The sequence below is a fragment of the Populus nigra genome, chromosome 17 (genome assembly GCF_951802175.1).
Source record: "Populus nigra chromosome 17, ddPopNigr1.1, whole genome shotgun sequence".
NCBI classification, from domain to species: domain Eukaryota; kingdom Viridiplantae; phylum Streptophyta; class Magnoliopsida; order Malpighiales; family Salicaceae; genus Populus; species Populus nigra.
In genome coordinates, this window is record NC_084868.1 from 9,238,732 (window position 1) to 9,250,452 (window position 11,721).

An 11,721-nucleotide genomic window follows, 5' to 3' on the forward strand; every position below is an offset into this window, starting at 1 on the left:
AACTTTTAAGTTTCACCATCCCTACATTTGAAGCCCTTACTCAATTTGGTGTTGCTACAGTCTCTGCTGAAAATATTGGGGAAGTGGAAGCATCATATAGCTTAACGGTATTTTAAACATTGTCTTGGCATATTGGGTCATGATGCAAAAATGCTTAAACACATACATGTTGATGCAATATTTACTTTTACTTGGATCACAATGCTTAAATAATGTTGTTACATATAAAATATAACATAAGATTCATTACAGTGATTTGGCATGTTTTATTATTTCTTCATACAGTAATGTTGTGGGGGTAATTATGATTGGAGGGTCAAGGATGTTAGGGGAGATGAGAGAGTTGAGGAAGATGGAGGAGAACAATATGAGAGAGTAGATGGTGATAATGATGAAGATGAGGGAAATGATGTTAATGCAAGAGGATTAGTGATGAGGGAGATGATTGTAATGTTAGAGATTTAGAGGATCGAGATGACATCCCTTTAATCCATGGTTCAACATCTTCTCCAATGCATCATGAGCAATGGGTTCAAAAGAAGGGTTTTGACACACATAAAGATCCAATTACCATAAAAAAAAAAAAGAGCTTCATTTATACGGAACAACAGAGTAAGTTGAAATTAAGTTGAAATTTATAAGGTTATTGTGTTTTACAATTATTTTTTAAACTTTTTTAATTTAATGAATCTTTGTCATTTTTTTAAGCTTGGGCGTGAGATCGGATTTATTTTGAGATCAAATTTTAAAGGACCACGGCACAATTGGGAAAAAGTTGGTTCAACTTGTAAAGATGAACTCTTTAAAGAGTTTAAGGTATGAGATTATACATTTTTATTTTAGACATAATTATGTTGACTTATTAATTAATATTATGAGACTTGAATATATTAATAAATATATGTATTGAGAGATTGTTTGATGGATCGGATGTGATCCAGGATGATTGGATTAAGATGGGAGTTGTAATGACATATAATAAAAGTGTTGTCGATAATTTGGTACCAATAAAAATAGAGGAGACTCTGCTGAAATTTTTTAAAAAACTTTTCCATAATTTTAGACATATCATTCAATAGTTAACATTAGTAAAGAAATGCTTAAGATTTCATGATATTATATTTGAGGATGTTACATTTTATTTTTTCTATGCACATCATATCTTAGATGCAAGGATTATTACTGTAGTAAAAAATAGTATTTTTATGGAAGTGAAGACCAAAATGAAATACAAACCTCTTAGATACAATTAATGTAAAGAAGAGTTTTTTATTGATTGAAAACATAGATTAATATATAATTGTTTTTGCATCTCTAACGACTTCAATTAGGTTAGAACATGTCATGTTACTATGATATAAGACAAATTAATTCTATTTTAGGAATATATTAAGAAATGGTAAGGTATATACCAAAAAAATATTATAATAATTAGAATATAAGACATTAAATTCCATTTTATGATGTAGTTTAGAAGTTTTTATTTTATCAATATTTTTTGTTCATCTTTTTTACTTCTGATTGTGTGATTGTAATTATATAGGCTAGTTAACAACTATGTTGAACTTTGTTTGTTTTTTTATTTTTTATATAGAAAAAATATATATTTTCTGAGGATAATAAACCAATTATTCATAAGATTTGGAAAGATAAGATTAGAATTGTTTTGAACCAACAGTTGACACGAGCTCTTAAAAGAGCTATGTCTAACATAAATACCACAAATATTATGGATTGCATTAATAAAGGTCCATTTTGGATACACAATGACAATTGGAATCAAATGATTAAAGAAATTTGGTCCATCCCATAATTTCAAAGGAGATCAAAATCTGCAAGAAATAATCGGCTAACTGAAATAGATAGTAAATTAAGCACTCATTCTGGAGGTACGGTGTCATTTGCATCATATCGAGCTAGCATGGTGAGGATTGTTTATATTTGTTGTAATGGACTTCAAATTTTTATATTTATATTTTCTAATATTTTTTGTTTGTTGATAGCAAGAAAAAGCAAGTGGAAAAGAACCTCTATGAGATGATGTGTTTTCGGTGTTGCATCAGAGTTTCAAGCAGTCTGAAACATTCATAGATAACAAGTCTAAAAAAGTTGTTGTAAGTATTTTTTTTAATGTAATTTAATATTATTTAAAATTTAAATAAATTTATTATTATATTTAATTGTATTGTAGGAGAATTACAAAAAAATAAATGATTTCAAGATATAGAGCTGATCGGGAAAATCATTCTTCATTTGATGGAGCAGCTTGGTGTGTGGCTATAGGAGGAGTTATAAAGGGTACAATATATGGTGCACCTAGTATGCCAAAATACATGGTTAGTACGAGTGCTTCATCACAATCCTATACGATGGAGTCAACACCTCCTGGCTCGTCAATTCAGGCATTGAAAAAGCAAATAAAGAAAAGAGATGGTCATATTTTATCATTATAACAGGAGATGACCTCAATCAAAAAATTTCTTAGTAATATGGGATACCAAGTTTGGGCTTCAAATATGGACCAAGGTATGTCGACACCTATGGCTTCATCTATGCCGTCACATATGGCTTCACAGATGACGGCACATATGTATCCCCCGTCTAATCCAGTATATCGACCTAGGCCTCGACTACCATATACCGATCCCACCTTATGATGGTCAGCATTGTTTTGGTTTGTTTCCACCATCACCCCAATCACCACCTTTATGATAGAACATATTTATTAAATTATAACTTATCTATTTTGATGTAAGTTTAATGAGATTTAGAAATTTATTATGAACTTTATTTTTATTTGCGTTATTATTTTTTAAAAAAATAATTTATCATATTAATTTATGTTCTTTATATATTTATCTATAATTTTTTAAATATCCACAAATAATTAAAAAAAAGTTCAATAAATAGAAAAAATAATTTAAAAAATTCAAACAAATCAGCAACGGATCAGCAACAAAGTTTCCATTGCTGATCAGCAATGAAATATCCGTTGCTAATTAATTTATATAATCAGCAACTGAATTTCAACAACGGAGCAATGGATAATCTGTTGCTAAAAAATTAACATCTATTATTTGCATCTGAAATTATCTGTTGCTAATTTCATTAATGAGTTTTATCAGCAGATTTTAATATCATCTGCAACGGACTAGTTAATTGCTAATAGGTTTTTTTTTTTGTAGTGAGGAGAGAGAAAATTGATATTGTTGATATATATATATATATAAAAGAGAGAGAGAGAGAGAGAGAGAGAGAGAGAGAGAGAGTAGTTTAGTTATTTTTTAGATTTAAAAGTTTTTATAGATCTGTATAATTTTTCAAACTATAACCGGTAATTATAATTAAAATCTTTCACGTATCAGAAACTTGAAACTGATACTGGCTTCCTGTCGAAATATCAATTCCTTTAGTGTAATCTTATTGTTATAATAACTGAATATAAATGATAAAGAATTAGCTAGGACCGCATCAATTTACACATGCACGTGCACGTGCAGTTCAACCTTGAAAAAGAATTGATCACAGAAGAAACTAAACCCATGTAGTCGACCTCAACTAGTTTGGATTTAACATACGTTAAGTTGAGTAGAATCAAGGTAAACTAAGGAGTTATGCTGATAAAATGACTAAATTGTTTTTAATTTATCTCAAAAAAAAAAAAAGACGAACAAGAAGATACATCTCTAACTGGAGCAACATTTTTGAAGCTTCAATTTATAATTACTTTCGTGAGTGGAGTAAACAAAGCCCAGTTACAGGTGCCATTAATATAAACACGGATAACATATACATATTTGTATATGTAGATTATTTCGGGTCCTATACAGTGATATTTTATCAAGACCTTGAGAAAGTATCATCGCTAGACATATCAAAGGGACTCCAGTTACCAAACAATAGATTAGGATCTTGAGTGTCAGGTCCAAGAACAAGTTGTGGAGACATTTCCAGGCTATGATTATCCATCATGTAAGAATTTGACCAAAGTATCTCTTGAGAGACTGTGTCTTGTCCTGGCAATGGTGGCAAGTGGAAGCTGCTTGTTTCATGACTTGTACATTGTTGAGTCCTATCTTGGTGATCTTGGTGCTTGTGGGCTGAGTCTAGATCACTATAGTAGTACATCAAGTGATTATTGTCACTCAAAGGAACTCCTGTCGAAAAGTTAGAGATGGTGAGGGATCCAGCAAGACCATTTTCTTCCGGTAATTGAGCACTTGATTCCAAATACGAGTTCGGAATGTTAGGGAATTCGAGATATGGATCAAACTCGCTGCTAAATTCAGGCACTTCAAAACCACTCTTGGAATCTTGCTGTGGATTCAAGAACTTTGCATAAACAAGTGCGAGATCAATATGAGAACCATCAGGAATCATCGATGAGCTAGAGGACTCCATGGAGGAAATTCCTTTATGGCTAAATGGATGTCTAATAGAGTTATTAGACAAGCCTCCATCACCTGAAATCTTAGAGTGAACATCTGTTGATAGCCTCATTGACTTTCCTCTTCTATTCTTCCTGCAACCACCACCCACAGGCACGTTTCGTAGGGATCCTCCTTTAGTCCAATACCTTCTACAACCTTTGCAGAAGTATCTCGGTTGTGTTAAACTGTAGTTGTTGTGATAACAAAATTTAGTATTTGAGGAACCACACCGAGGACAACTTGGTGATATCTCAGCATGTTCCTTCCATCCTGTCTCCATACCAGATTGCTTCAAACTTCATAGGCTTCATAAAACTGCCTAACCTTTCACTGGTTCTCTCTCCTGTTGAGTTTGAAAGCAATTAAGAAAGTAGTATAGGAAATTGGAGTGCACCCCAAGAGCAAGAATGGAGGCTTAAGTTTGTTTCAGGTGCACAACCGTTAAGGGAATGGAAGTCTTGGAAATGTGTATGCACTCTCAAGCACATGAGACAGGCAGGCTTAGTGGATCCGGTGCCGTCAAGGAAGATTTTGGTGGTGTGTAACAGCCCCGGAGGCTAATACACAGTGTCGCTGTTTAGTGCACGTGGCACAATTGTACTGGTGTGTATGAGGGTGGTAGAGGAAGCAAATGCCTCGAGAGGCTGACTTTGATTTCTTAGAAGAGCAGGCATCCTATATTAAAAAAATATCAACTTGGCAAACTGACACCCGAAGTGTTTCTCCACAGTCTAATCTTGTACATGTTAATGTCCCCGTTTCAAGTAAAACCACCCCCTGTGAAGTGAGATCAAATATTGCACAGATATAAATATATAAGAGCTTCATGTATAAGGTTGGATATCAGCAGATTTTTCCCTTTTCTTTTTAATGATCTTTTTTCTTGTTACATCGTCCATTAATTTATTGCTTTGGCAATCAATGCCAGATGACTGCCATTTAATTTAAATAGCACCCAAAAGGGCACAATACTTGAATGGCAAACACCACTTAAAGTGATATCTCTCACTCGGTTAATTAAACAAGTTTGTAAAGACAATGAGCATGTATCTCAACAGACAGTAGGGTTCTTCTCTTCTTCCCAGGAGATCTCGAGTTCGAGAGCCTTTCCTTTGTAATAAAGAAGAAAAACAAGTTTGTAAAGTTTGAACTGAGACCGACGATAAGAATCAATCCTGGAGCCAAAAGGTGCTTCCTTATCTTCCCTTGTCTTTTATTTTTCCGAAACATTTGCTCAGTTCTTCACAAAAAGAAGCAAGCAAGAACATATCACATGCGAGTGTCATAACTGTAGAAATGTGGTGTTTCTTAAAAGAGAATGTCTAACGGGAGATACGAGCTATATTTAGTAACTTGAAAAGGATCTCTTGGATCATGGGCTCCTCGGATCATGTGAACCTTGTAGATTTCATAAATAATATATATTTTTTGTTAGGAATCCAAGGGTTCCACTATGACGTTGACTGAGGACACCCAGAAGTTCATCAATTTGAAATGATCTTGCAAACACAATCACAAACTGCAAAGTGCTACAGTAGCAGCATAGCTATTAACTCGTGCTTAAAGCTGTAATCAATATTCTATATTAAAGAAATTTTTGTATATCTTAATGTGTGTTGAAGCTCCCATGGATATATATTTTTAATGGACAGTAACACAATTTGGAAATTAAGAACTCGTTGAATGAAAATACTGAAGGAGAAGTTTTGAAGAGAGGCCAGTACTAAATGGATGAAAGCAATATTACGCAGCCTGTAAGAAAGTGGGGATTTTGGGTCAGAAGGAACTAGTGAGTGAGAGAGTAGAAGAGGACTCAGAAGACCCAAGAGAAGGCGAAAAGCATCATTAGTTGAATGGGAGATAACGCTGGAAAGGTCCATCAGAGAATCAAATTATTAATTCATATAAATGGAACAGTCACATTAGAAGATCAAATTAACAGTTATGCACGATTATTCACTCGGATTTCTTCTGCTCTCTTAAAATTCTGCCTTCTGTTTCCTTTTGTCTTTCCTAAATTGGTTAGCACTCGTTTTAACTTTCGAAGACTTCATCTTGCGAGTGTCATGTAATATTTATTATATAACATTCAAAACTCGTTTTCACGTCCTTGAGATGTCTTCCACCTAAACTTAAATATTTCAGAGACAAAGCAATAAGAACTGGATTTAGGCTTGCTTTTATCAACGAATCAAGTTCCTGCTCTTCTCAAACTATACTAACTAATTTCTCAGGCTCCAGCCCAGTTGTAACTCTATTAGTTGTTGGCCGTTTGGTGCCATGGGGGAGCAACGCAAACGACTATCATGAGGAAAAGGACTTCATGTGATTCTTATCTGTGGTTGCAAGCAGCCGAGTAGTATGATGAAAACGGGCAAAGAAGCAAACCCAGTCATAGTGCCCATAATGCATGTGGCTTGAATTACTATGGATAGACATAGGGAGACCAGGCATCAAGGAATTCAATGTTCCAACTGTCCATCCTTGCTGCAAGATTAAGAGTGATGATTGAACAATAAGTGCGGGAGTTAAAGATTTAAGGCCACACCAGCCACCATAAGCTTCTCTCGCTTCTTTTCTTTCTTTTTCTTAGTACTTCAGATTAAGTAGAACTGAAACTAGGTACATCTAAAGGCTATCCCATAGCAGCAACTTTCAACTTTCGAAGATGAATCCATAAGGAGACTATTTATCCCAAACTTGCTGGATATCCAGATTGCTAGATCCAACACCAGCTATAAAACCAGCACATTGGTTACTCCCCCTTAAAACATGCAGAACTCTATCCATCTAAAAGCCCACAACTCTGCTCTTTCGAAGTTATCCCTTGTAGACCGAGAAGCCTTGCATCCAGTTTTCCCATTCGGTTTCGTACCAAACCTCCCACCCCAGGAGGACGCCCTTCGGCTGCAAATGCTACTGTGTATTTGAAAGTATAGTGGTTTTTTAAAAAATATTTTTTATTTAGAAATATATTAAAATAATATTTTTTTATTTAAAAAAAATTATTTTTAACATTAACGATATAAAAACATTAAAAAAATATTAATTTAAAACTAAAAAAATTTCCTTTTAAATTGTCCGCATCCCATAATATCTCACACCAATTCCCATCAAGCTCCTATACAGATTCTAGTGTCTATGACCCATGTTAAGCTAAGAAGGATTCCCAGCTGCGAAGTCCTACAGCTTGCTACACCAATCAAAGATCATGAGATTTCAAAAGGATGCTATGATAATTCTCTAATGGGGGGGGGGGCCATCAAAGGTAACAAGTTACTTTTGTTTCTTCTTAACTTGTAGAGATTGTACTTGAGGACCTGGTCTCTTCTTTGCAAATGTACTGGTTCTGCTTTCTAATTCTCCATCACTGTCATCATCCTCGTTACAATCTCTAGCTGGTACAATGGAATCCTCAATAATTTTAGCAGCTCTTCTCTTTCCAGCTTCCAACTTGGCATATAACCTCCTTTCGACAGGGTCATTTGACAGTCTAGCTTTAGAATGGCGTGGAACTTCTTTTGCACCAAGTCCGAGCCTAAAAAATACATGCAAAGATTTCTTACATACAGCTCATAATGACGCAGCAAAATCCTCTATTGAAAATATAAAGATGGTTATACTACCTAGAAGGCCGGCCCTCTGATTCTACTTCTGCTGGTTCATCTTCTACAGCCTTGCTCATGTTATTGACCCATTGTCCAGCCTGCACACAGCAATGTTAAGAAACAAAAGGAAGAGCAAAACACAAAAGAGGTAAAATTTCTGCTGCACTTCCACTAGATTGAAAGTCAATGTTTCATTCTAACTATACTCCACTTCTTCCTGAATCTACAATGTCATTTGCTATTTTCTTATGAACAGGATAGGGTTACTAAAAAAATCATCACCAAACCTTATGATTCATGGAAAATATGGGGTTTCTGTTTCACTAACTATAGTGGACTGCTCTACACTCTCAAAAATTTCCCACAAACAGCAACTTGAAATTGGTAAACCTGATAGTTACTAATAATTGAATCACAGCATTGAAGCCTGTCTCTCTCTTATGCTTTCTAGGGTGTTGAAAAACTGACCAGTGCAAGGGAAGAAAGGGGAAAACCGCACATAAAAATAAGCAGAGCTATAGTATAAAAAAACATGAAAAGAGAAGGATTTTGTTACCATTTTGAAGGCATTGTCTAATCTGATAATCTGTGCAGGGGTTTTTTTCTGAGCTGCCTCCATGCTCATTGCTATTTGCTAATCTTTTCAATTAACTTGCACTTGCGATTCTATAATTTTCCATTCATTCAATGCTTTGAAAACAAGTTTGGGGAAGCTAGGGTTCCAAATTCACCTGATAGGAAGCAGAAAATTGGAAGGCAAAAGATGAGAAACATATCTGTCAGTCGAGATAAACTAGAGAGAGTCGGTATTCATGCTTGTGCGTGTGTTTGGTTTTGTGGGATTGCGTAGTGCTGGATGGATGCTGGTGCTTTTTCTTATTCTAGGGAGGGAATGGATTGTTTTGTTGTGGCCTGAAGAACCTGAGTCGTCAGCCCACTAGGTCAATGATGTACTACATGAAACTGATTCAGCTAGCTGAATTTAAGTCTGCCTCAATTTCAACACAAATTCCAACCCCAATTTCAACATAATTTTTAATTAATCCAAAAGGCAAATCACAATTTAAAGGCTTAAAAGTTCAAATTGACAAATATAATTCAAATATCCAAAATACAAAAAACAAATTAAATATCAAATATCCAAATGACAACAACCATAACCCATAATTAAAAAAGTATCAAATATCCAAATGACAAAAAATCATAACCCATAATTAAAAAACACAAGTTTCTTCAATATGCGGAAATGGCATTAAGAAGCACACAAAGTTGGTGTAGCATTAGAGTTTGCTGGATTGAATCAAAGTTTTAAACTTCGTACATAGAAAACTATGAAGTTTCAATGTTTGCAACGAAATACCATATTTGCAGCACCTTCCTTGACCCAGCTCATTCTTAGGCTCTTTGTTAATGTATTTAAATGTCCAAAATGCAACATAGTAGTTCTAAAGTATCAATAAGGACCATATTTCAACTGGTCTCATGCATCATAAATCATAAAACCGAAATTCATTTTTTTATTACAACATGTTTATAATACAAATGCACTTGTAACAGATTATGATCTCGTATATAAAGGTTGAAGCATTCCTTAATCTAATGGGTAAAATGGAAACAAAAAAAATCTCTTGCAGTATTAGTATTAAATGGTCTTATTGTGTGAACTAGCCTATTTCTTAAGACATTGAGGAAGACAATTTAATTTTTCACAGGGGATATCTCAGCGAAGCTATTATGTAAAAAGGTAAAAATAAGAAAAAGAAGTTGCCACCTAGTTTTATAATAATTAAAAACCCTAACTAATTTTCTAAAGGTTTTAGGTAAAGAACTAGTTATGTTAAAAAAAAAATTAAATCACTCTAAAATAATCTATCTAAAGTAAGTTGTTTTGTGTTCACTTTTAAAGATAAAATATACTTATTGTACTTGTATGCTAAGGTTTTGCCTAAACTATGCCTGTGTTAATTTTAAGAGGTAAAGGTTTCTAGGACATAAGACAGTGATTTGGAATCCAAGCCTAGCAACATGGCCTCATCCTCAATTTAAAAACTCAGGCGCGGAATCAGAAAAAAAGGTAAATTAGGCTTTGACCCATTCCCCTTGCTTACACAATTTGTATTTTATCTTTATGAAGTTCTAAATAGAACCCTTTTAGGGATTTTACCGATCTTTAATAAAAACAAAACCTTAAATTTTTTGAAACCGCAAAGTTTCAACTTCTATGGAATTGAACCCTTTTAACGATTATACTCTACTCACAAATTGATTCTTTGATGAAAAAACAAACTTTTTTTACAAATTTTGAAATTTCATATTTAAAAAAAAAACATGGGAAAAAAAATTTAGGGGCCAAGAATAGGTTTATGACAAAGTGGTTTACAATTGGGGTCAAAACAATAAAAAGTTGGTCCATTCCTCCCATACCTAAACAAACTAACAGTGAGCTTCAAGGGTTTTAGGGGAACATTTTCTTTACAGAGAAATTAAAATAATCTATCATTACTATCATTTATGAATGTTCATATCATAACCTTAAGACAATTACTAGTAGCCTAGCATTAAAGCATGACAATTCAAAATCTAGAACCAGCCTAGACAGATCGTTTACCAGAGGCGAAAAAAACCCTTCTCTTTTCGTCATCTTTAGAGTCCATTCTCACTTCTCCTCTAAACACTTTTTGCTTGATCCGATTACATTAAATAAAAACATCAAGTCTAGGCGCACAAAATACAAGAGACAAGATTACTTTATCAACCTAACCTAGTATTTCTATACTGCACAAGCACACTAAAACACACGCTAGGCAGCACAAAGTGCAAAGTAAATAAAAACACCTGTTTGCTTTAGAGACAAAAAGCATCCGTATAAGAAAGCATTCGTCAAGATTTAATATTTTAACGAGGAAGCACTTGGTGAATAAGGAAACAAAACAGCAAAGCTAAAAGAATCACAATAAGCAAATACATAAACAAGTAAAATCCTCAGATTGACAGTTTGATTATAAAGGAAATTAAAGGGAACCTATTGGAGTCTTGAGGCTTACTAAAGCAGTAATGAAAAGAAGAAGACGATCTGGTTGGTGGTGGGGTGCTGCTGGTGCTGACAAAGAGGAGCAGCGTTGAGAGAGCTTGCTGCTGGAGCGGTTGTGGGTGTCGCTGATGGAGAAACCTGGTGGATTAGTTGATCGGTGACTGGAGCTGCTGTGAAATATATGGATGATTGGAGTTGCTGTGATAACAGAAACCGTATGAAAGAGGCGGCTGACTTTAATGTTCTGGGCAGTAGGATTTTTGTGGAACAAAGGTTACGGTTGAGAGAGAAGGAATCACGACTGGGTTTTTTCTTATCTTTTCTTTTTGTTTTTTAATTAGGTTTTGTAGGCTAGTTTGCTTGAGATCGTGGGAAATATTATTCAAGTTATTTTTTTATTTAAAATTTAATTTTTAACATTAGTAAAATAATCTTTAAAAATATCAAAAAAAATTAATTTTAAAAAAAATTATCTATGTTTATGCATTTATATTATAGACATCCCTGCAAACCAGAAAAAATAATATTGAAAAAAATTATTTTGTAATTTTTCTTTTATTTTTGTTTTTATTTCTCATTAATCCTTTATCATCTTAACTCCTTTTCTTCTTTTTTTCCTCTAAATTCATCCTTTATATTTTTTATTTTTATA

General features: G+C 33.9%; 2 protein-coding genes across 4 annotated transcripts; both read right to left on the reverse strand.

The window, feature by feature from the left end:
• Positions 1–3,697: 3,697 nt before the first annotated feature.
• LOC133676592 (dof zinc finger protein DOF3.5-like) lies at positions 3,698–4,867 on the reverse strand. Its single transcript, XM_062098284.1, has one exon. The coding sequence runs from the start codon at positions 4,708–4,710 to the stop codon at positions 3,841–3,843; it is 870 nt and encodes a 289-aa protein (XP_061954268.1). The 5' UTR covers positions 4,711–4,867; the 3' UTR covers positions 3,698–3,840.
• A 2,612-nt stretch (positions 4,868–7,479) lies between these two features.
• Positions 7,480–11,395, reverse strand: LOC133676834 (uncharacterized). Of its 3 annotated transcripts, none has more exons than XM_062098600.1 (4): positions 11,083–11,395; positions 8,595–8,769; positions 8,057–8,136; positions 7,480–7,968 (listed from the first exon to the last, which is right to left on the reverse strand). In XM_062098600.1, exons 2-4 carry the CDS (start codon positions 8,661–8,663, stop codon positions 7,707–7,709), a joined length of 411 nt encoding a protein of 136 aa, XP_061954584.1. In that variant the 5' UTR covers positions 8,664–8,769; positions 11,083–11,395; the 3' UTR covers positions 7,480–7,706. The 3 variants fall into 3 exon arrangements, with proteins under 3 accessions (XP_061954584.1, XP_061954586.1, XP_061954585.1); XM_062098602.1 differs by having other exon boundaries at positions 11,061–11,395; XM_062098601.1 differs by lacking the exon at positions 11,083–11,395 and having other exon boundaries at positions 8,595–11,040.
• Positions 11,396–11,721: the final 326 nt, after the last annotated feature.